Raw genomic sequence first — 26,190 nt, forward strand, 5'->3', positions numbered from 1 at the left:
TCATGAGCACCAACTCTACCACCTACTCTCTTTTACAGTCTCTCCATCCCTCCCATTCACCGTCTCCCCCCCCCCCCCCCACCCCCTTTCCCTAGTCTCTCTATAAATGCTGTCCCTCCTCCTCACCCCCGTCTTCTGGCATGGCTGTAGGAGAGTGGGATCCCTCAGTATTCATCGTCACCAACTTGTTACGACAGCATTCCCTAAATAACCAACGTTGCAATATAATAAACACTGCTTCTCAGCACTCATCCTTCCTACTGTTCATGGACAGATTGGTGAACACCACCATCTGTCATCCTTCCTACTGTTCATGGACAGATTGGTGACACCACCATCTCTCAAGCATCCAACAAAAATCTCTGTTGTCGACCCATTCATCAACAACATCCGTGGGTCTCGTTCAGTAAGCACCAAACTAAAGATAAAGGTCAGAAATGGAGAGTTACTATCTAAGCAGCTATACAGTGGTGCGTCCTAATGAACATGACCCTGGTGTATCCCCCACCCCAATATCAATATAAGGATGTGGGGAGGGAGGGGGTATTTCAATCCCACTGGAGGTCCCTTCCACCTCCCCCTGGTCCAATCCCACTAGGAGGTCCCCTCCCCCTGGTCCAATCCCACTCGAGGTCCCCTCCCCCTGGTCCAATCCCAATCGAGGCTCCTCCCCTGGTCCAATCCCAATCGAGGCTCCTCCCCTGGTCCAATCCCAATCGAGGCTCCTCCCCCCTGGTCCAATCCCAATCGAGGCTCCTCCCCTGGTCCAATCCCACTGGAGGCCCCTCCCCTGGTCCAATCCCACTGGAGGCCCCTCCCCTGGTCCAATCCCACTGGAGGTCCCTCCCCTGGTCCAATCCCACTGGAGGCCCCTCCCCTGGTCCAATCCCACTGGAGGTCCCTCCCCTGGTCCAATCCCACTGGAGGCTCCTCCCCCCTGGTCCAATCCCACTGGAGGCCATGCACGAATACTGTGGTTGGCCAAGACTCACTTGTGTCAATAATTCAGATGATTTTCCTGATTCAATTATAAACAGAGGGCTTCACTTCTCCCATCATAGTATTAGGGGACTGTTTCTTCATACTAAACAGAAGTTGAATGAATTGGAAAAGAGCGTCTTCTAATTGACTCAAATATTGATGTACAAGTGCATTGGCATTATAAGGAAATCAATCCTTTGTCATTTTCTGAACACAAGTGCAGAGAGAGGCCCAGCTCCAAAACAAGTTGTGTTATCTCAGGGACAGGTCAGTATTCTCCTGGTACGGCCTGTGTAATGTTATAGACAGATCAGTATCCTGGTACGGCCTGTGTAATGTTATAGACAGATCAGGATCCTCCTGGTACGGCCTGTGTAATGTTATAGACAGATCAGTATCCTGGTACAGCCTGTGTAATGTTATAGACAGATCAGGATCCTCCTGGTACGGCCTGTGTAATGTTATAGACAGATCAGTATCCTGGTACAGCCTGTGTAATGTTATAGACAGATCAGGATCCTCCTGGTACGGCCTGTGTAATGTTATAGACAGATCAGGATCCTGGTACAGCCTGTGTAAATGGGACTAGTTCCTCTGGTAGGTGTGTAACAGACTCTATACATGTTATGTAACTAACCAAAACTTTCACTTCCCTCCCTTCACCTCACTAATGCATTTACCTATGGTTCATGGACAGATTGTGTGTGTCCTACAGGCAGATGTGTAGCGCGTGTGTGTGTGTCCTACAGGCAGATGTGTAGCGCGTGTGTGTGTGTCCTACAGGCAGATGTGTAGCGCGCGTGTGTCCTACAGGCAGATGTGTAGCGCATGTGGTGTGTGTCCTACAGGCAGATGTGTAGCGCGTGTGGTGTGTGTCCTACAGGCAGATGTGTAGCGCGTGTGGTGTGTGTCCTACAGGCAGATGTGTAGCGCGTGTGGTGTGTGTCCTACAGGCAGATGTGTAGCGCGTGTGGTGTGTGTCCTACAGGCAGATGTGTAGCGCGTGTGGTGTGTGTCCTACAGGCAGATGTGTAGCGCGTGTGGTGTGTGTCCTACAGGCAGATGTGTAGCGTGTGTGGTGTGTGTCCTACAGGCAGATGTGTAGCGTGTGTGGTGTGTGTCCTACAGACAGATGTGTAGCGTGTGTGTCCTACAGGCAGATGTGTAGCGAGTGTGTGTGTCCTACAGGCAGATGTGTAGCGTGTGTGTGTGTCCTACAGGCAGATGTGTAGCGTGTGTGTGTCCTACAGACAGATGTGTAGCGTGTGTGTCCTACAGACAGATGTGTAGCGTGTGTGTCCTACAGACAGATGTGTAGCGTGTGTGTCCTACAGACAGATGTGTAGCGTGTGTGTCCTACAGACAGATGTGTAGTGTGTCTAAATGGCTTTGTATAGAGCCAAAGTCACTGGCTCGCTGCCCATCATCGATTCCTGTGTGTGTGTGTGTGTGTGTGTGTGTGTAACCCTTAAATCACTCCTCATCCAGTAAATAAACATGATTGATTAGTAACCCTGCTAGTATAGACATGAAGGGTTAAATGGTCAATGTGGGTTAGTTAGCAACCCTGATAGTAAGGACATGAAGGGTTAATAGTCAATGTGGGTTAGTTAGCAACCCTGATAGTATAGCTGTCAATGTGGGTTAGTTAGTAACCCTGATAGTATAGCTGTCAATGTGGGTTAGTTAGTAACCCTGATAGTATAGCTGTCAATGTGGGTTAGTTAGTAACCCTGGTAGTATAGCTGTCAATGTGGGTTAGTTAGTAACCCTGGTAGTATAGGTTAGTTAGTAACCCTGATAGTATAGCTGTCAATGTGGGTTAGTTAGTAACCCTGATAGTATAGCTGTCAATGTGGGTTAGTTAGTAACCCTGATAGTATAGCTGTCAATGTGGGTTAGTTAGTAACCCTGATAGTATAGCTGTCAATGTGGGTTAGTTAGTAACCCTGATAGTATAGGTTAGTTAGTAACCCTGAGAGTAAATCTGTCAATGTGGGTTAGTTAGTAACCCTGATAGTATAGCTGTCAATGTGGGTTAGTTAGTAACCCTGATAGTATAGGTTAGTTAGTAACCCTGAGAGTAAATCTGTCAATGTGGGTTAGTTAGTAACCCTGATAGTATAGCTGTCAATGTGGGTTAGTTAGTAACCCTGATAGTATAGCTGTCAATGTGGGTTAGTTAGTAACCCTGATAGTATAGGTTAGTTAGTAACCCTGAGAGTAAATCTGTCAATGTGGGTTAGTTAGTAACCCTGATAGTATAGCTGTCAATGTGGGTTAGTTAGTAACCCTGATAGTATAGCTGTCAATGTGGGTTAGTTAGTAACCCTGGTAGTATAGGTTAGTTAGTAACCCTGATAGTATAGGTTAGTTAGTAACCCTGATAGTATAGCTGTCAATGTGGGTTAGTTAGTAACTCTGGTAGTATAGCTGTCAATGTGGGTTAGTTAGTAACCCTGATAGTATAGGTTAGTTAGTAACCCTGATAGTAAAGCTGTCAATGTGATCCCTCAGTCTTTTTGCACGCATTCAGTTAGGGGGAAAATATTGAAGCAAAATGCAGTTAATTCTGTAGACCTCACCAACTGGAGGAACCAGTGATTCCCATTCCATGCAGACATATTTAGAATCGTTTGTTTTGAAGGAACCAGTGATTCCTATTCCAGGCAGCCATATTTAGAATTGTTTGTTTTGAAGGAACCAGTGATTCCTATTCCATGCAGACATATTTAGAATCGTTTGTTTTGAAGGAACCAGTGATTCCCATTCCATGCAGACATATTTAGAATCGTTTGTTTTGAAGGAACCAGTGATTCCTATTCCATGCAGACATATTTAGAATCGTTTGTATTGAAGGAACCAGTGATTCCTATTCCATGCAGACATATTTAGAATCGTTTGTATTGAAGGAACCAGTGATTCCTATTCCATGCAGACATATTTAGAATCGTTTGTATTGAAGGAACCAGTGATTCCTATTCCAGGCAGACATATTTAGAATCGTTTGTTTTGAAGGAACCAGTGATTCCTATTCCAGGCAGACATATTTAGAATCGTTTGTATTAAAGGAACCAGTGATTCCCATTCCAGGCAGCCATATTTAGAATCGTTTGCATTGAAAGAACCAGTGATTTCCATTCCATGCAGACATATTTAGAATCGTTTGTATTGAAGGAACCAGTGATTCCCATTCCAGGCAGACATATTTAGAATCGTTTGTATTGAAGGAACCAGTGATTCCCATTCCATGCAGACATATTTAGAATCGTTTGTATTGAAGGAACCAGTGATTCCTATTCCAGGCAGCCATATTTAGAATCGTTTGCATAGGAGGGGCCTGTATCGACTGATTGAAACGTGTACAACTCAACAATGACAAACTATTCCCACTACATAACATAGACCTACTAAAATGTACCCTACATTAACGACTACCCCCTTCATAACACACACGTCAGTGGGGAGGGCTGCAGGGGTTTGTGGGTATCCATCATGCTGTCTCAATGCTCCATTGGACATACCACCAGCCCATTTCCATCTAAATGGAGCTTCTCTATTGTTCAGGGGAGGGACAGGACACAGAAAATCTTGTCACACTCTGCTGCCCTCAGGCTATGCTCACACTCACACACACACACACACACACACACACACACACACACACACACACACACACACACGCTCTGAAGCTACGCACAAAACTATAAACACACACAGACAACACTGCCTTTAGCATCGCTATCAAAAAGGAAAGGACTCTCTCTCGGTTCACAGCACATTAGCATAATGGTTGTGACGGTGCAAGTCTAGACGTTCAGCTCTCCCCTCTTCACGTCAGACGAGGCCAGCGAGGTTCACGCTCTGGCTGCAGAGCAACAGGCCTCTCTCTCCCGCGCCTCAGAAACACGCCTGGACAACAAACTCAATGACCGCTGGGGCCGCTCTTTTCAGATCCAGAGCATTCAGTCTATGTAGTGTGAACATATGAACAGGCCAACTAGCAAGTTGAGGTTTGGGAAACACAGAAACGTGCAACAGCACAGAACACCAACCAAACAAACGTGTTGTTCTGCTTCAAGGCTCCAACTCATCAACAAGAAAAGACTAGAAGGTCTCTCTCTCTCTCTCTCTCTCTCTAAACACAACGCCTGGAAATAAACTACACAGATTTCACTCTGTCTACACAAACAGGCCTTCCCTGTGGCCAACCACGCTTGTGAAACACAGAAACATGCAACAACAGAACAAGAACACCTCTCCTTCAGCTCCAACTTATAAAGAAGAACGGCTAGGAGGTTAGACGCTCTCGCTCTATAAACACAAAACGGTCAGGGTGTGGGTCATCTTGGCTAGGGATTCTGTAGGCATGACGTGAACATGAGACACCGTTTTAGGGGAGCCGGTCAGGGTGTGGGTTATCTTGGCTAGGGATTCTGTAGGCATGAAGTGAACGTGAGACTCCGTTTTAGGGGAGCCGGTCAGGGTGTGGGTTATCTTGGCTAGGGATTCTGTAGGCATGAAGTGAACGTGAGACACCGTTTTAGGGGAGCCGGTGTGGATTATCTTGGCTAGGGATTCTGTAGGCATGAAGTGAACGTGAGACTCCGTTTTAGGGGAGCCGGTCAGGGTGTGGGTTATCTTGGCTAGGGATTCTGTAGGCATGAAGTGAACATGAGACAACGTTTTAGGGGAGCCGGTCAGGGTGTGGGTTATCTTGGCTAGGGATTCTGTAGGCATGAGGTGAACGTGAGACAACGTTTTAGGGGAGCCGGTCAGGGTGTGGGTTATCTTGGCAAGGGATTCTGTAGGCATGAAGTGAACGTGAGACTCCGTTTTAGGGGAGCCGGTCAGGGTGTGGGTTATCTTGGCTAGGGATTCTGTAGGCATGAAGTGAACGTGAGCCAACGTTTTAGGGGAGCCGGTCAGGGTGTGGGTTATCTTGGCTAGGGATTCTGTAGGCATGAAGTGAACATGAGACAACGTTTTAGGGGAGCCGGTCAGGGTGTGGGTTATCTTAACAGGAATGTGATACGTCTTGACAGATTGAGCAGGGAACGCTCCACTCCTACTCCTGCCCATACTGCAGGAGTGTGTGTGTAGACATGCTCAGACATCCCTTAAGGAATCAAACTAGGAACTAGCTACAACCTGACCTATTGAAGCAATAAGGCCCGGGGAGATGTGGTATGTGGCCAAGATACCACGGCTAAGGGCTATTCTCAGGCTCGACACGGCTATATACCACAACCCCCCCCCCCCCCCCCCCCCCCCCCCCGAGGTGCTTTACTGCTATTATAAACTGGTTACCAACAGAATTAACAGTACAAATATAATGGGTTCCCGCTGTGGTGGTGGTGGTGGTGTAATATAATGGGTTCCTGCTGTGGTGGTGGTGGTGTAATATAATGGGTTCCTGCTGTGGTGGTGGTGGTGGTGTAATATAATGGGTTCCTGCTGTGGGGGTGGTGGTGTAATATAATGGGTTCCTGCTGTGGTGGTGGTGGTGGTGTAATATAATGGGTTCCTGCTGTGGTGGTGGTGGTGTAATATAATGGGTTCCTGCTGTGGTGGTGGTGGTGTAATATAATGGGTTCCTGCTGTGGGGGTGGTGGTGTAATATAATGGGTTCCTGCTGTGGTGGTGGTGTGTAATATAATGGGTTCCTGCTGTGGTGGTGGTGTAATATAATGGGTTCCTGCTGTGATGGTGGTGTGTAATATAATGGGTTCCTGCTGTGGTGGTGGTGGTGTAATATAATGGGTTCCTGCTGTGGTGGTGGTGGTGTAATATAATGGGTTCCTGCTGTGGTGGTGGTGGTGGTGTAATATAATGGGTTCCTGCTGTGGTGGTGGTGTGTAATATAATGGGTTCCTGCTGTGGTGGGGGTGGTGTAATATAATGGGTTCCTGCTGTGGTGGTGGTGGTGTAATATAATGGGTTCCTGCTGTGGTGGTGGTGTGTAATATAATGGGTTCCTGCTGTGGTGGTGGTGGTGTAATATAATGGGTTCCTGCTGTGGTGGTGGTGGTGGTGTAATATAATGGGTTCCTGCTGTGGTGGTGGTGTGTAATATAATGGGTTCCTGCTGTGGTGGGGGTGGTGTAATATAATGGGTTCCTGCTGTGGTGGTGGTGGTGTAATATAATGGGTTCCTGCTGTGGTGGTGGTGTGTAATATAATGGGTTCCTGCTGTGGTGGGGGTGGTGTAATATAATGGGTTCCTGCTGTGGTGGTGGTGTAATATAATGGGTTCCTGCTGTGATGGTGGTGTGTAATATAATGGGTTCCTGCTGTGGTGGTGGTGGTGTAATATAATGGGTTCCTGCTGTGGGGGTGGTGGTGTAATATAATGGGTTCCTGCTGTGGGGGTGGTGGTGTAATATAATGGGTTCCTGCTGTGGTGGTGGTGGTGGTGTAATATAATGGGTTCCTGCTGTGGTGGTGGGGGTGGTGTAATATAATGGGTTCCTGCTGTGGTGGTGGTGGTGTAATATAATGGGTTCCTGCTGTGGTGGTGGTGTGTAATATAATGGGTTCCTGCTGTGGTGGTGGTGGTGTAATATAATGGGTTCCTGCTGTGGTGGTGGTGGTGGTGTAATATAATGGGTTCCTGCTGTGGTGGTGGTGTGTAATATAATGGGTTCCTGCTGTGGTGGGGGTGGTGTAATATAATGGGTTCCTGCTGTGGTGGTGGTGGTGTAATATAATGGGTTCCTGCTGTGGTGGTGGTGTGTAATATAATGGGTTCCTGCTGTGGTGGGGGTGGTGTAATATAATGGGTTCCTGCTGTGGTGGTGGTGTAATATAATGGGTTCCTGCTGTGGTGGTGGTGGTGGTGTAATATAATGGGTTCCTGCTGTGGTGGTGGTGTGTAATATAATGGGTTCCTGCTGTGGTGGGGGTGGTGTAATATAATGGGTTCCTGCTGTGGTGGTGGTGGTGTAATATAATGGGTTCCTGCTGTGGTGGTGGTGGTGGTGTAATATAATGGGTTCCTGCTGTGGTGGTGGTGTGTAATATAATGGGTTCCTGCTGTGGTGGTGGTGGTGTAATATAATGGGTTCCTGCTTGTGGGGGTGGTGGTGTAATATAATGGAGAGGAGGGAAGAGGAGAGCTGGAAAGACAGGACAGAGAGGGGAGAGAAGGACAGAGGAGGAGATGGAGTGTGTTGAGGGTAACTGAAGCTGCTATGACAGTTTGACATTTGTTTCACTGTGTGAAATGGACAGGAGTGTTACACCAATTGACTGGCTAACAAAACCCCTCTTATTTCTCAACACTGAGCTGCTTATTTCAAGAAGGGTAGAAAGTAGAGCTTTATTCAGCCAGCCAGATCAACAGTCTCTCTACTCCTCTCTCCCTTCCTTCCTTTCCTCTCTCTTCATAGCCTGGAGGCAGCTGGCCCTTATTTATCCCCCAACCCCCCCTAGTCTCTTCCCTGTCCCTGCTTATCTCTCCCTGTTCTGGGACTCAGTAGGGGTGAGGGCTGGGGGGCTGTTGGCTGGATAGACTATCTGCAATCATGTCATCCATGCGTAGAGGAACACAGAGATCCACAGGGCTGGGTGGTAATCAGAGCCCATAGCATGTCATGTTATGCTATCAGAGTGAGGAGAGGGAGGGGGAACTCCCAACTTCAGTCTAGTAAAAACATCACGTGTCCAAACATTGAACACACTAAAACTGCATCGATGTTTTGTAAATGTTGGCCACTTCTCAAAGTAAAAAAAAAAACTACTTAACTAGGTAATTGTCAAAGATTAGCATGATAGATTGTTAACTTTGCTAAACTTCTTCAATTGGATAATATGAATACAATGAGAGAGAAGTCCATATTCAGATGCAGCTGAAACATGTACAACATGAAGACAAGTAAAACCTTCAGTTTACAAGAACGTTGTCCTCCCTCTAACGGCACGTGACAACAACAGAAAGAGGATGAAACACGTTCCTGTCTGGTCAGGAGAACAGACCTATAGGGGGAGAGGTCTCAACCACCTGGTGGTGATTATAGACCTCTGGTCTGGTCAGGAGGAGATAAACCACCTGGTGGTGATTATAGACCTCTGATCTGGAGGAGATATACCACCTGGTGATTATAGACCTCTGGTCTGGTCAGGAGGAGATAAACCACCTGGTGGTGATTATAGACCTCTGGTCTGGTCAGGAGAACAGACCTATAAGGGGGAGAGGTCTCAACCACCTGGTGGTGATTATAGACCTCTGGTCTGGAGGAGATAAACCACCTGGTGGTGATTATAGACCTCTGGTCTGGTCAGGAGGAGATATACCACCTGGTGGTGATTATAGACCTCTGGTCTGGTCAGGAGGAGATAAACCACCTGGTGGTGATTATAGACCTCTGGTCAGGAGGAGATATACCACCTGGTGGTGATTATAGACCTCTGGTCTGGTCAGGAGGAGACATACCACCTGGTGGTGATTATAGACCTCTGGTCTGGTCAGGAGGAGATAAACCACCTGGTGGTGATTATAGACCTCTGGTCTGGTCAGGAGGAGATATACCACCTGGTGGTGATTATAGACCTCTGGTCTGGTCAGGAGGAGATAAACCACCTGGTGGTGATTATAGACCTCTGGTCTGGTCAGGAGAACAGACCTATAAGGGGGAGAGGTCTCAACCACCTGGTGGTGATTATAGACCTCTGGTCTGGAGGAGATAAACCACCTGGTGGTGATTATAGACCTCTGGTCTGGTCAGGAGGAGATATACCACCTGGTGGTGATTATAGACCTCTGGTCTGGTCAGGAGGAGATAAACCACCTGGTGGTGATTATAGACCTCTGGTCAGGAGGAGATATACCACCTGGTGGTGATTATAGACCTCTGGTCTGGTCAGGAGGAGACATACCACCTGGTGGTGATTATAGACCTCTGGTCTGGTCAGGAGGAGATAAACCACCTGGTGGTGATTATAGACCTCTGGTCTGGTCAGGAGGAGATATACCACCTGGTGGTGATTATAGACCTCTGGTCTGGTCAGGAGGAGATAAACCACCTGGTGGTGATTATAGACCTCTGGTCTGGTCAGGAGAACAGAGACTGTGAGCTCATCTCTTTCTTGGCAGGTTTTACAGAGCAGGGCCATGTTGTTCCACTGCACAGAACTTGGAGGTCCAAGCCCCAGAGCATAACACTGGCATGTACAGTACACCTGCTGAAACACACCATAGCTATGTACCAGCACAGATCCCAGACCTGGTGTAAAACCTCGGAGACCAGAACTCGAGTGCAAAACACCCATCAGCCTCAATGCTTGCACACAAACACATTCCCAACTCTCAAAAGTAGGGGCACAACAGGTCAGCTTCCCCGGGTGTGAAGAGCTCGGACAACTTTATACAAGTCCTTTAAGTAGATGAACACACCGTGTGAGTTTGTGTAACACAGTTTAGTCACTGATTTACAGACTAAGAATTGGAGCGATGCCAGGTAATGTTGCAACAGTGTTTTAAAGATCGCTTAACAACACATTATGTTAGTAGTGGAGGGACTGGGGGGAGAGAGAGATGGATGACTGTTAGAATTTCTGTCAGGAGTTTGTAAACACTGGTGTTCCAGCTGAGTTCTCTGCTCTCTATTGGTTGGTTGGTCTTCCAGCTGAGTTCTCTGCTCTCTATTGGTTGGTTGGTGTTCCAGCTGTTCTCTGCTCTCTATTGGTTGGTTGGTCTTCCAGCTGAGTTCTCTGCTCTCTATTGGTTGGTTGGTGTTCCAGCGGAGTTCTCTGCTCTCTATTGGTTGGTTGGTGTTCCAGCTGAGTTCTCTGCTCTCTATTGGTTGGTTGGTCTTCCAGCTGAGTTCTCTGCTCTCTATTGGTTGGTTGGTGTTCCAGCTGAGTTCTCTGCTCTCTATCGGTTGGTTGGTGTTCCAGCTGAGTTCTCTGCTCTCTATTGGTTGGTTGGTGTTCCAGCTGAGTTAACTGCTCTCTATTGGTTGGTTGGTGTTCCAGCTGAGTTCTCTGGTCTCTATTGGTTGGTTGGTGTTCCAGCTGAGTTAACTGCTCTCTATTGGTTGGTTGGTGTCCCAGCTGAGTTCTCTGCTCTCTGTTGGTTGGTTGATGTCCCAGCTGAGTTCTCTGCTCTCTATTGGTTGGTTGGTGTTCCAGCCGAGTTCTCTGCTCTCTATTGGTTGGTTGGTGTCCCAGCTGAGTTAACTGCTCTCTATTGGTTGGTTGGTGTCCCAGCTGAGTTCTCTGCTCTCTATTGGTTGGTTGGTGTTCCAGCTGAGTTATCTGCTCTCTATTGGTTGGTTGGTGTCCCAGCTGAGTTCTCTGCTCTCTGTTGGTTGGTTGGTGTCCCAGCTGAGTTCTCTGCTCTCTATTGGTTGGTTGGTGTCCCAGCTGAGTTGATTGGTTGCCACTAGCCAAAGCCAAACACATGCAGATAGACAGCCAACACTAGGGCTGGGACAACATCCTGACACAGACAAATATTACATCAGCCATTTTCAAGTAAACCTGTCACAAAACCAACAACTCCTAGTCTTATTCATGACCCATAACACGTATTCTTGTTTCTCAGGAGAAAGGTATAGGTTTACATAACCTATATTTAACTAGGCAAGTCAGTTAAGAACAAATTCTTATTTTACAATGACGGCCTACCCCGGCCAAACCCGGACGACACTGGGTCAATTGTGCGCCGCCCTATGGGACTCCCAATCACAGCCGGATGTGATGCAGCCTGGATTTGAACCAGGTACTGCAGTGATGCCTCTTGTACTGAGATGCAGTGTCTTAGACCACTGCGCCACTCTGGAAGCTATACCAAAAGGCCAGCCAGCCCAAACCAAATAACACAAACTGCTTGTCAATAAGCAGCCTAGTTGGCTCTAATTCACTGGCTGGTTTTAGCCAGCCCTCATCTAATCCAGTTACAACCTGGTTCAGTGATACAGCCTCCACCTAGTGTAAGCCAATGGGATCCTCACGGAGAACATACGTTCTAGCTTGTCTTACTACACTTCCTGGACAGCTTCCCACAACACATACAGAGAGGACTCAAAATAATATCAAATGCATTTTTTTTTGGGGGGGGGGGGGGGGGGGGTTGACTAGTATAGTAGATTTCTGCACAGTTGCAATGTTGGGTGCACCCTATTCCCTATATAGTGCACTACTTTGAACAGGGCCCTATGGCACCCTATTCCCTATATAGTGCACTACTTTGAACAGGGCCCTATGGCACCCTATTCCCTATATAGTGCACTACTTTTGACCAGGGCCATTAAAAATAGTGCACTAAATAGGAAATAGGGTGCCAGGGCCCATAGAACTCTGGTCAAAAGTAGTGCACTAAATAGGGAATAGGGTGCCAGGGCCCATAGAACTCTGGTCAAAAGTAGTGCACTAAATAGGGAATAGGGTGCCAGGGCCCATAGAACTCTGGTCAAAAGTAGTGCACTAAATAGGGAATAGGTTGCCAGGGCCCATAGAACTCTGGTCAAAAGTAGTGCACTAAATAGGGAATAGGGTGCCAGGGCCCATAGAACTCTGGTCAAAAGTAGTGCACTAAATAGGGAATAGGGTGCCAGGGCCCATAGAACTCTGGTCAAAAGTAGTGCACTAAATAGGGAATAGGGTGTCCTTTGGGATGCACATTGAGAAAGTGTCACCCTGTTGAACTACATCCCAGTTCTCCAATCACAGGCCAAACACTGACCTCATCCTCACGTCTCGTTGCCTATGACAACACACACACACACACCGGGTCTTTACAGGACCAGGAACACAGAACAGAACACAGCACGCTACCGAGACCCTTAAGAGATTCCAGCTGTACTCAAAACCATGATTACCTCAACACACACACACACACAGGGGATAGAACATGATTACACCATTGTATGAAGTGAACCAGAGTGAGCGGCCTTCCATCCATCTTCTATCTACACATGAAAGCAAACAGCTACAGGGGTTTGTAGGAGAGAAAACAAGCATGGAACAGGATACTTATTAGCTTAGTGCCAAATGGCACCCTTTCCTCTAAATAGTGCACTGCTTATGACCATACAGGGGGCCATTTGGGACTCAGCCAACAGCGATGGATCAGGTAGTTGTGTCTGAAGAGGGCATTAAGAGCAGCTGGCTGTAACAATAACTCTCTGGCTCCAAGGACATCTCTGTTCTGCCCTTCTCTGTGTCTGCAAAGGACACCCTATTCCCTATGTAGGCCCTGGTCAATAGTAGTGCACTACATAGGGAATAGGGGGCCCGTTTGGTACGCACACTGCGACATCATTACATCACATACATCTCACAACAGGGGCTTTGGTGGAGTGGTCTGTTACAACGTGCAAGACACAAAGAGACGCACACACAGTTCACACGCACACACACACAGTTCTCACAGGGAAAAGGAATGTTGTGTGTGAATGAGGTAAGGGCCAGGTCTTCCATTCTAACCCCAACTAAAGGGTCAACTAGTTAAGGAACAGTAAACTATTTGATTTCTTTCTTTCAAGTTCAGAATTGAGAGCGTCAGAACTCGGGTGAAGGCTGAGAGCGTCAGAACTCGGGTGAAGGCTGAGAGCGTCAGAACTCGGGTGAAGGCTGAGAGCGTCAGAACTCGGGTGAAGGCTGAGAGCCTCAGAGCTCGGGTGAAGGCTGAGAGCGTCAGAGCTCGGGTGAAGGCTGAGAGAGTCAGAGCTCGGGTGAAGGCTGAGCGCGTCAGAGCTCGGGTGAAGGCTGAGCGCGTCAGAGCTCGGGTGAAGGCTGAGAACGCCAGAGCTCGGGTGAAGGCTGAGCGCGTCAGAGCTCGGGTGAAGGCTGAGCGGGTCAGAGCTCGGGTGAAGGCTGAGAGCGTCAGAGCTCGGGTGAAGGCTGAGAGCGTCAGAGCTCGGGTGAAGGCTGAGCGCGTCAGAGCTCGGGTGAAGGCTGAGCGCGTCAGAGCTCGGGTGAAGGCTGAGCGCGTCAGAGCTCGGGTGAAGGCTGAGCGGGTCAGAGCTCGGGTGAAGGCTGAGCGGGTCAGAGCTCGGGTGAAGGCTGAGCGCGTCAGAGCTCGGGTGAAGGCTGAGAACGTCAGAGCTCGGGTGAAGGCTGAGAACGTCAGAGCTCGGGTGAAGGCTGAGAACGTCAGAGCTCGGGTGAAGGCTGAGAACGTCAGAACTCAGGTCAAGCGTTCTGAATCTAGTTGGAAGATTCCTGGAAGCCGATGATGGAATAAGGCAGTTTAGGGGAAATTACCTGAATTGTACAGCGCTACACAAGAGGGAGTGAAATTCAGACCTCCACCAAGAAAACACATCTGACAGCAACACATTGTAAGCAGCATGTAGGCTGGCTTCTCCACAGGTACAGCTGTTGCTGTGAGAGCAGCTAATCTACCAACGGGGATGTACTGTACAAACATGCAATAAAGAGATCGCTCACGTCGCCACAGGTTGTACATAACTTCTGTGTGTGTGAGCTGCCAGGCTGCCTACGCCCTTATTAAAGACCAGGGGTGTTTCTCTATAGTCTAGAATGGCTTCCTCTCATCAATGTGTTCTTTTTTACCCCTTTTTCTCCCCAATTTTCTTGTATCCAATTGGTAGTTACAGTCTTGCCCCCTCGCTGCAACTCCCCTACAGACTCGGGAGAGGTGAAGGTCGAGAGCCATGCGTCCTCCGAAACACAACCCAACCAAGCCACACTGCTTCTTGACAGAATGCCCACTTAACCCGGAAGCCAGCCGCACCAACGTGTCGGAGGAAACACCGTACACCTGGCGACCGTGTCAGCTGTCATGCTCCCTGCCCGCCACAGGAGTCGCTAGAGCGCGATGCGACAAGGACATCCCTGCCGGCCAAACCCTCCCCAAACCCTCCCCAAACCCGGACGACGCTGGGCCAATTGTGCGCCGCCCCATGGGTCTCCCGGTTGCGGCCGACTGCGACAGACCCTGGACTCGAACCCAGAATCTCTAGCGGCACAGCTAGCACAGCGATGCAATGCCTTAGACCACCGCACCACTCGGGAGACCAGACACTGTTCTGTTCCGACTCCAACCTGAACACAGAGGGAAAGCATTAGTAGACAACTCATACCGCAGCAAGTCTAGTTTGTCTCAAAGACAGTGTTGTCTGTATATATTCACACCCAGCCCAACACCCCACCAGAGACTGAGAGTACCACACCAGACAAAGACCACCAGTGCACTAGTCTAGGACAACACCAGGACAATACAGCCCCTGCTCCTCCAACACTGTTTCCAGGACAATAGAGCTCCTGCTCCTCCAACCCTGGTCCCAGGACAATAGAGCCCCTGCTCCTCCAACCCTGGTTCCAGGACAATAGAGCCCCTGCTCCTCCAACCCTGGTTCCAGGACAATAGAGCCCCTGCTCCTCCAACCCTGGTCCCAGGACAATAGAGCCCCTGCTCCTCCAACCCTGGTTCCAGGACAATAGAGCCCCTGCACCTCCAACCCTGGTTCCAGGACAATAGAGCCCCTGCACCTCCAACCCTGGCTCCAGGACAATAGAGCCCCTGCTCCTCCAACCCTGGTTCCAGGACAATAGAGCCCCTGCTCCTCCAACCCTAGTTCCAGGACAATAGAGCCCCTGCTCTTCCAACCCTGGTTCCAGGACAATAGAGCTCCTGCTCCTCCAACCCTGGTTCCAGGACAATAGAGCCCCTGCTCCAACCCTGGTTCCAGGACAATAAAGCCCCTGCTCCTCAACCCTGGTTCCAGGACAATAGAGCCCCTGCTCCTCCAACCCTGGTTCCAGGAGAATAGAGCCCCTGCTTCCTCCAAACCTGGTTCCAGGACAATAGAGCCCCTGCTCCTCCAACCCTGGTTCCAGGACAATAGAGCCCCTGCTCCTCCAACCCTAGTTCCAGGACAATAGAGCCCATGCTCCTCCAACCCTGGCTCCAGGAGAATAGAGACCCTGCTCCTCCAACCCTGGTTCCAGGACAATAGAGCCCCTGCTCCTCCAACCCTAGTTCCAGGACAATAGAGCCCCTGCTCCTCCAACCCTGGTTCCAGGACAATAGAGCCCCTGCTCCTCCAACCCTAGTTCCAGGACAATAGAGCCCATGCTCCTCCAACCCTGGTTCCAGGACAATACAGCCCCTGCTCCTCAACCCTGGTTCCAGGACAATACAGCCCCTGCTCCTCAACCCTGGTTCCAGGACAATACAGCCCCTGCTCCTCAACACTGGTTCCAGGACAATACAGCCCCTGCTCCTCAACACTGGTTCCAGGACAATAAGGGGCAAGGTCGGCGGTCAATCATGACAAACTACAGACAGATTTCGACCCCTAGCCTCCTACACTGCCGGCTGACCCCTAGCCTCCTACACTGCCGGCTGACCCCTAGCCTCCTACACTGCCGGCTGACCCCTAGCCTCCTACACTGCCGGCTGACCCCTAGCCTCCTACACTGCCGGCTGACCCCTAGACTCCTACACTGCCGGCTGACCCCTAGATTCCTACACTGCCGGCTGACCCCTAGACTCCTACACTGCCGGCTGACCCCTAGACTCCTACACTGCTGGCTGATTCCAAATCAACCCCTAGACTCCAACACTGCTGGCTGATTCCAAATCAACCCCTAGACTCCTACACTGCCGGCTGACCCCTAGATTCCTACACTGCTGGCTGATTCCAAATCAACCCCTAGACTCCTACACTGCTGGCTGATTCCAAATCAACCCCTAGACTCCTACACATTAGTGCTTCACGTAGCCTGGGGCAGAAAGAATTGGATAGGCCCTGAAGCCTGCCAGTGGGCAAGGTGGTGGAGTCCTTAATATATAGCTAATTATCCAGTCCTTTCAGCGCAATAAGACGTGGCTAGGAGGCATAATCAGTAGTGCACACCGTAACAAAACGCTTTGCAAAAGAAAATGTATATTATTTGACAATAATGTTGTCCTTTTTAATCTAGTTTGGTTTGCGGTGTTGTTAAAACCAGAGTAACAAGTGATCCAGCTAGGTCTAGCCCAGTTGTTGTTTGCAAGTAAAACAAATATATGAGGTAAGTGAGGGTATGAGCCCTCATCATAACCTACCCTGATGGAAGTTGGACACACACACACACACACACAGGCCTGCATCAGTTTCTGTGTCACAAACATGACCTTGCTCTCTCTCACCCCCAATGAATCAGCTGAAGCTGAATGAAGGAAAATAATCAATGAAAAACAGACAAAATGCCATCCATCATGTTATCTAGGTTAGGCCACGGACAGTTTGTAATGTCCATGCATTTTATTTGATAATGTCTTATCAACTTGTTAGGCCCCTTATCCACCTGGACCTGAGGGCCAGTTTGATCTCAGCTGAGAGTCGAAAGGGATGAGCAGCAAGCACTTTCATCCATAGACTACACACAAACCACCAGAACATGTCAGAACATGTCCAATCTGACAACTAGTAGCGACGACAGTTAATAGGGATTGGAGTAGATAGCTGGTACAACAACACTCCAGTGAAAATAGTGTTCCGCGCAGTTCCATCTCGTTAACGTTTTCAAGAGGGACTGATACCGGTGGTGAACATGTTGAGAGATCAGTCAATACAATATATGTCAAGTCAGCCATTGCCTCTGGCAGATCGTGAGTTATCAGTCAAATTGGACATTTAGAGACACTATATTCAGCTTTGGTCCTTAGCTTATTGTTACAGACAGACCGCTTCCTGGTTGACTTCTGCACAACCAAACGTTATGTCTCTGTAGCTTGACAAAAGGTCGACAGCATTGGACTCAAAACCTTTCCAGCTGGCTTAGCTAGTGGTTCTGATCACCCAAATGAAGGTGGTTTATATCACCAACAAGAACAATTGACGTGTGTAGTATCTCACAGATATACTCTGATAAAAAAATATATCTGCGCATTGATAAGTTACATTCAAACGGGACAATTTGTTCCAACGTTTGCTAGAATCAGCTGGCGAAAACGGAACAGCTGACGTTGGATCGAGTCTACCGTTGGAGTTATTAGCCAGCTAGCAAATGCAATGTAAGCTTGCTATAAACAATGTTTTTTTTATTTTTTTAAGCTAAAATAACAGCTGAGGAAAATAAATACTATTAACTGTTTTATATTAGAAACTTACCCAAATAAATATCTCCAAACGAACCACTTCCAATTTTTCTGCCCAGTCTGTATCGGTTTCCCACTCTCAATTCCATGATTGACAATTTTCAGCTAGCAAGCTAGCTCAAAATCCACAAAAAAAATGTTTCAGGCAAAAGTCCAAAAAAGTTTTAGTCCAAATATATTTTTTAACGGCAAAATTATTTCCAGAAACGGTTTATTTTTCTCTCTCTTCTTTCTGCTTCCCGTAGTCTATCTATCCGGATATAGTAACACTGTCCCTAGCTACAATCCAACAAACTATCTTTCACCTCTCTTTTTAAAACAATCCTAATGTCATAAAATCATAATACTGGGTTTGTTTTGAAGGTTAACGTGTGTAGTTTATGCTCTTGCTATTTTCGATATCATCCCGAATTGCTTTTCCCGAAGATGAAGATGGATTTTGAAGACGTTGCCCTATTTTTTTGCTATGTTCTTTCACCACTGTCTCTGCGTCTGGCTTTTTCCACATAGTTAATATGCGACTTCTCGTCGTTCAGCAATCTGTTGTACGTCGGTGTCGTCACTTCCCTTAGCAACGGCTGGCCATGGCAAAATATCTGGCATGGGGGAGGGGCGCTGGGGCTGGGAAGGGCTTGCCTTGACACAATAACAACAAAGCCAGGGTTGAATCAATTTCCTTTGTCCAGCATGACACGTAAAAGCTAGCATGAGTATTATCTAACTGTCCTGTTCACAGTGTGTTTTTCTCGTTTTTAATAACCTCTACAACAAGCTTTTATGTTGAGATGAAATTATTGCACAGTATATTGAGACACACATCAATCTACAGTTATTTTTGTATGTATTTAATTAATCAACATTGTGTAATAGTAGGCCTACATAAGAAATAAGACAAATATATAATTTAAAACATAAAAATCTCAATCTCAACCTCTTTGTAAACATTAAAAAGGACATGTTGATCAATCAGGGAGTCTGGGTGTGTCTTTAGGCATGGGATGACAAGGAAACGGAGAGATGGCCTGTAAAACCAGGTGAAACCGGATTCCCTGTTTGTGTAACCCCAATGGAACCCTATCGTAGTCTAAATAGTGCACTACTTTAGGTCAAAAGTAATGTACTATATGGAATGTGGTGCCATTTGGGATGCACACCCTGTGTGTAAACCCCAGCCTGTGTATCTGGTTAAAACAGGAAAGGCATAAAAAACACTACAGCATCACTTGAATAACAACATCCTGTCAGCCTGTTCCACACAGCAACACTTCCTGGTTCAAGAGAAGTGTTACAAAATTAGAAACACACAAAAGAAAATTACAAAGGAAACACAAATTGGCCTCAGAGTGAACCAACACCCACTGTCATTTAAGCTACATGTGCATTTCTATTTTTTTTCATGTAGTTCTCTCCTTGAGCTGTTCTTGTCTATTAATGTTCTGTATTATGTCATGTTTTGTGTGGACACCAGGAAGAGGAGCTTCTGCTTTCGCAACAGCTAATGGGGATCCTAATAAAATACCAAACACCATTCTCCAATTGTCTGATAGTGACGACCCTGGTACACATAGATATCATATCTACCAGTCTACATACACGGTTGTTGTTGAAGAGGGTTCTCTCTGCTACCCCACGGCAAGCGGTACCGATGCACCAAGTCTAGAACCAACAGGACCCTGAACAGCTTCTACCCCCAAGTCATAGACGGTTCTCTCTGCTACCCCACGGCAAGCGGTACCGATGCACCAAGTCTAGAACCAACAGGACCCTGAACAGCTTCTACACCCAAGTCATAAGACTTGCTAAATAGTTAGTTAAATGGTTAACTAATAGCTACCCAGACTATCTGGTGGTTCTATCCTGTTGTCTAGTCACTTTATCCCTACCTATATGTACATATCTACCCCGTGTATATAGCCAAGTTATCATTACTCATTGTGTATTAATTCCTTGTGTTGTTAATTCTCTATTTGTCTCTCTGCGTTGTTGAGAAGGACCCGATAGGAAACATTTCACTGTTAGTCTACACCTGTTGTTTATTAAGCATTTGACAAATAACATTTTTATTTTATTTTATATGCCCTCATCTGCCCTCAACCCACCAACGGAAAAGTACAAACTATACTAAATATTTACACAGAAGTTTCCCTGCTGCTCCTAGTTCTTAGTAACATCACTCAGCCCTCTCTGTCAATATACTTCTCCACCCTGCTTTGCCTGCTCAGGAATACAACCAACAAGTTAATAGTCTCATTTCACAGCCGCTCAGTTAGTACCAGAGAACCCCCCCCCCCCCCCCCCCCCCATGGGACCTCTCATTACACACATGATCAATGCTCTCTGTTAGTTCTGACATAACCGGGTGGAAACCAAGAGGCACAAACTCCACTTATCACTCCAGTTGTCCAATGATTGACTTTTTACAATCATGGCTTCTAGGAATGGCCATCGAGAGGTGTAAAAAGGAATGAGGAAAGGAGGAGGAGGTATGGGAGTGTCCGAAAACAACCCCCACTTATCTCCCCTACTACTGTCCTATCATGACGTCTCTTTTATTCAAGTAACAGTTCACAGTCATCCATCCGTACTGCGATAAGACTTGAATCTGTCAGTCCGTCTGGTGTAGGAGGTATCTGTCAGGACATGTTGTCATGACGTAGCCGTGACGTCGCCGGAGCAATGACTCAGCTCGCCCCTCCAGGCTCCAACACTTTAAAAGACCAGGGCATGCTGGGTAAATCAACCGCTCAATCAAACTGTCAGAGTCCCAAATGGCACCCAATTCTATATGCAGTACACTGGTTTTGACCAGAGCCCATACGGGTAGTGTATAGGGATTGGGACTTAGGGTGTCATTTGGGCCAGATGTAACTGAGGAGATTCAAATGCCTCAGTCAGTGAGCGAGCGAGGCTTCACACAACCAGCCAGGCATGAGGACTGGGCTGTTATGAGTCATCCTGGTGTTGACAGTTGATGTTATTCTTTAATAACACAGACCCCAAAGCAAATCAGGGGGGAGAAAACAGGTGGTTCTCTCCTGTGGTTCTCACCAGTGATTCTCTCCTGTGGTTCTCTCCTGTGGGTCTCTCCAGTGATTCTCTCCTGTGGGTCTCTCCAGTGGTTCTCTCCTGTGGTTCTCTCCAGTGATTCTCTCCTGTGGGTCTCTCCAGTGGTTCTCTCCAGTGGTTCTCTCCTGTGGTTGATCTCCTGTGGTTCTCTCCTGTGGTTCTCTCCTGTGGTTCTCTCCTGTGGTTCTCTCCAGTGGTTCTCTCCAGTGATTCTCTCCTGTGGGTCTCTCCAGTGGTTCTCTCCAGTGGTTCTCTCCTGTGGTTGATCTCCTGTGGTTCTCTCCTGTGGTTATCTCCAGTGGTTCTCTCCTGTGGTTCTCTCCTGTGGTTCTCTCTTGTGGTTCTCTCCTGTGGTTCTCTCCAGTGGTTCTCTCCTGTGGTTGATCTCCTGTGGTTCTCTCCTGTGGTTCTCTCCAGTGGTTCTCTCCTGTGGTTCTCTCCTGTGGTTCTCTCTTGTGGTTCTCTCCTGTGGTTCTCTCCAGTGGTTCTCTCCAGTGGTTCTCTCCAGTGGTTCTCTCCAGTGGTTCTCTCCTGTGGTTCTCTCCAGTGGTTCTCTCCAGTGGTTCTCTCCTGTGGTTCTCTCCTGTGGTTCTCTCCTGTGGTTCTCTCCAGTGGTTCTGGGAGAGAGGTTTGTCAACATACGTACCTTGCGTCCATCCATCCATGTCAGATCAGAGATCGCTTCAAGGAAAGGATGTGTTATCAGTATTCAAACTGGTTGACTTGGCCTGTTACGTAAAACCTGGGTTAACATGACATCTATATGTGGCACATTGTCTGTGAAACCCTTCAGATACCTACCACACCTTAGCTGATCTACCTACCACACCTTAGCTGATCTACCTACCACACCTTAGCTGATCTACCTACCACACCTTAGCTGATCTACCTACCACACCTTAGCTGATCAACGTACCACACCTTAGCTGATCTACCTACTACACCTTAGCTGATCAACGTACCACACCTTAGCTGATCTACCTACCACACCTTAGCTGATCTACCTACCACACCTTAGCTGATCTACCTACTACACCTTAGCTGATCTACCTACCACACCTTAGCTGATCTACCTACCACACCTTAGCTGATCAACGTACCACACCTTAGCTGATCTACCTACCACACCTTAGCTGATCAACGTACCACACCTTAGCTGATCTACCTACCACACCTTAGCTGATCTACCTACTACACCTTAGCTGATCAACGTACCACACCTTAGCTGATCTACCTACCACACCTTAGCTGATCTACCTACCACACCTTAGCTGATCTACCTACCACACCTTAGCTGATCAACGTACCACACCTTAGCTGATCTACCTACCACACCTTAGCTGATCAACGTACCACACCTTAGCTGATCTACCTACTACACCTTAGCTGATCAACGTACCACACCTTAGCTGATCTACCTACCACACCTTAGCTGATCTACCTACCACACCTTAGCTGATCAACGTACCACACCTTAGCTGATCTACCTACCACACCTTAGCTGATCAACGTACCACGTGTGAAAGTGTGTGTGTTGCCTGCCTGTCGTCTGATTGAAGCCTGCCAGGGGACTTCAATAGGAATGACTTCAATAGGAATAACTTCCAGTTCTATTACCCACGTCTGTCAGGGGACTTCAATAGGAATGACTTCAATAGGAATGACTTCAATAGGAATGACTTCCAGTTCTATTACCCACGGCTGTCAGGGGACTTCAATAGGAATGACTTCAATAGGAATGACTTCCAGTTCTATTACCCACGGCTGTCAGGGGACTTCAATAGGAATGACTTCAATAAGAATGACTTCCAGTTCTATTACCCACGGCTGTCAGGGGACTTCAATAGGAATGACTTCCAGTTCTATTACCCATGGCTGTCAGGGGACTTCAATAGGAATGACTTCAATAGGAATGACTTCAATAGGAATAACTTCAATAGGAATGACTTCAATAGGAATGACTTCCACTTCTATTACCCACGGCTGTCAGGGGACTTCAATAGGAATGACTTCCAGTTCTATTACCCACGGCAGTCAGGGACTTCAATGGGAATGACTTCAATAGGAATGACTTCAATAGGAATGACTTCCAGTTCTATTACCCACGGCTGTCAGGGGACTTCAATAGGAATGACTTCAATAGGAATGACTTCAATAGGAATGACTTCCAGTTCTATTACCCACGGCTGTCAGGGGACTTCAATAGGAATGACTTCAATAGGAATGACTTCCAGTTCTATTACCCACGGCTGTCAGGGGACTTCAATAGGAATGACTTCAATAAGAATGACTTCCAGTTCTATTACCCACGGCTGCCAGGGGACTTCAATAGGAATAACAGTTATATTACCCACGGCTGGCAGCATGTGATACTGTGTTTCCTCTGTGCTTCCCGGCCCGGCTTTCCCTTCCCTCTAAGTGAATTTACAGTGATCATCCGGATCCATTCTGCTCCAGCAGATATATGTCTGTGTCCCAAATGGCACCCTATTCCCTGTATAGTGCACTAAATTTGACCCTGAGCCCAGAGGCCCCTATGGGCCCTGGTCATAAGTAGTGCACTATACAGGGAATAGGATGCAATTTGGGACAAAGTAGGATATAATCCCCAGAGAGTACAGCTGCTGTCTGTTTAATCTGGCTCTGCCAACACACACAATGGGTTTAGTACAGAGCTTTGATATTACCACCATGATTAAATTAAAATGCCCTAATTAAAATGAAAGTGTGCACATGAATTGTGAACACACACACACACACACACACACACTCACACACACGGAGCAGAAGGCTGGACACATTGTTTTAGAGGATTTTCTTATAGTCCATTCACAGTAGTGATGTCACAAAAATTATCCCCACTTCATATTCACAGACCAATCAGAGTTGATATAGAAAGTGGTTACATCATGATTATTTCCTGTATTCACAGACCAATCAGAGTTGATATAGAAGGTGGTTACATAGACCACATGGCTGGAGTGTGACTGTTTGAGGTTGTGGACAGGTGTCTTTTATACTGATAACAAGTTCAAACAGGTGCCATTAATACAGGTAATGAATGAGTGGAGGACAGAGGAGCCTCTTAAAGAAAAAGTTACAGGTCTGTGAGAGCTAGAAATCTTTCTTGTTTGTAGGTGACCAAATACTTATTTTCCACCATAATTTGCAAATAAATTCATTAAAAATCCTACAATGTGATTTTCTGGATTTTTTCTCATTTTGTCTGTCATAGTTGAAGTGTACCTATGATGAAAATGACAGGCCTCTCTCATCTTTTTAAGTGGGAGAACTTGCACAATTGGTGGCTGACTAAATACTTTTTTTGCCCCACTGTATTGTCTACTGCATTTAGAGAACAAAGCAATATGGATTAATTTAGTTGGGATTCGTTGTAATAACGATTTAATCCAGAAGTATGGTTTTTTTTTGTGAAGGAAGAAACACTTAATAAAATAATCACCATAGTTACCGTTGGACTAATTAATTTGGATTCTACTGGATGGCCTAAAGAGTAATAAAGTAATGACTGAACTAAATGAATATGCTAAACTGGTCCCCCAGTGTGTCGACTCAGTTTCCTGCTCTGTGGATTCAGACCTCTCCTTTTGTCCTCTGCTCTCTGAGCCACACATGTAGAAGAAGACATTGTTTTGTAAGGTAAGTGTTCTGATTTGCACATTGAAACATGCTGCCTTCTGCAAGGTTTTACAAGCTGTCGAGGAACTAAGACACGTTGCAGTATAGGACATGACGACATTGAACGAGATGATATGTCATTCCTGTCCAAAAGGCATGAATTTAAAGCTACTCTATCTGTTCCTTTCTTTTTCCTCCAATCTTAGCAATGTCCATTCAATTGACTTGTTTGTCCTAAAAACCTAGATCATCTTAGTTGTGCTTACTTCACACACCCTGTTCATGCAAAAACTAACTCTAAAATGTGGAGGTTTGTAAATGTCGTGTCAACCTACAGGTTGTTTTAGAGCTTCAGGGTGAATGGACAAGTCAACAACAAGCTCAACACCAACTACAGTACTGTTGACATTACATATACAGATGGGCCTTGGACACTGTGTGTGTGTGTGTGTGTGTGTGTGTGTGTGTGTGTGTGTGTGTGTGTGTGTGTGTGTGTGTGTGTGTGTGCATATTGGCCATTGTTCCTGGCCCTGGATGGTGTGTTTCAAGAAGGGGGTCAGCATGAAATTCGATCACCTTGGTTCCACCACACAGCACTGATACTCTCTGATCGTACATGCTGATTGGCTATAAGGTAACCAATGCCTGAGGCCTCTGCTGTAAGTATTCTAATTCCACGGGTATCTCACGGACATAGCCTTCTATCGCAATACAAGACTGTCACATGGCTCCTCGGCTTGGCTTGACACAGAGACATTACATAATGAAAGTACTCCTCAGTCACTGTTGAATCCAATGTGCTGGAAGTCTATTAGCGCACTGTACCAAAACAATACGCACTCCCTTGTAAACCAAAACAATACCCACTCCCTTGTAAACCAAAACAATACCCACTCCCTTGTAAACCAAAACAATACCCACTCCCTTGTAAACCAAAACAATACCCACTCCCTTGTAAACCAAAACAATACCCACTCCCTTGTAAACCAAAACAATACCCACTCCCTTGTAAACCAAAACAATACCCACTCCCTTGTAAACCAAAACAATACCCACTCCCTTGTAAACCAAAACAATACCCACTCCCTTGTAAACCAAAACAATACCCACTCCCTTGTAAAACCTCTCAAAGTACTGGCAGAACCAAACACACTGCCAGGTAGAAATGTAGGATCTTAATTTCATCACTCTTTTGTTGATGAGAATTTTTCTGCACCGCAGGACATGCAGATGAGCTTCATGATTGACATGAATTCACTGAAAACCTGTTATAAAACCGGTTATATTAACAGTATTGTGCTTTTCATGTAGCCTCATTTTGGCCAGCTAATAGCTTTACCACCAGTCAAGCAAACATTTAAACCCTGTTGCTGCAGGTAGTTGCAGAGGAGATCAGATAACAACATATCCAACTCACACTGTACAAGGAGACAGTGGTTACACAGTTC

General features: G+C 47.0%; 2 protein-coding genes across 3 annotated transcripts in view; one reads left to right on the forward strand and one right to left on the reverse strand.

Moving 5' to 3' along the window:
• Positions 1-18,646, reverse strand: part of csnk1da (casein kinase 1, delta a) — a 61,701-nt gene extending 43,055 nt beyond the window's left edge. The window contains exon 1 of one of the 2 annotated variants that reach the window (XM_090197727.1): positions 18,051-18,646. In XM_090197727.1, coding sequence (XP_090053853.1) covers positions 18,051-18,126 — 76 coding nt within the window. In that variant the 5' untranslated portion in view covers positions 18,127-18,646. The remainder of the gene's footprint in view (positions 1-18,050) is intronic. The other variant, XM_090197728.1, reaches the window with a different exon arrangement.
• LOC149979018 (uncharacterized) lies at positions 13,049-15,796 on the forward strand. The gene is made up of 2 exons (XM_090194545.1): positions 13,049-13,057; positions 13,470-15,796. The coding sequence occupies exons 1-2, from the start codon at positions 13,049-13,051 to the stop codon at positions 14,160-14,162; spliced, it is 702 nt and encodes a 233-aa protein (XP_090050671.1). The 3' UTR covers positions 14,163-15,796.
• Positions 18,647-26,190: the final 7,544 nt, after the last annotated feature.

This window comes from Oncorhynchus mykiss, chromosome 13, assembly GCF_057628025.1.
Source record: "Oncorhynchus mykiss isolate SJ-2025 chromosome 13, ASM5762802v1, whole genome shotgun sequence".
NCBI classification, from domain to species: Eukaryota; Metazoa; Chordata; class Actinopteri; order Salmoniformes; family Salmonidae; genus Oncorhynchus; species Oncorhynchus mykiss.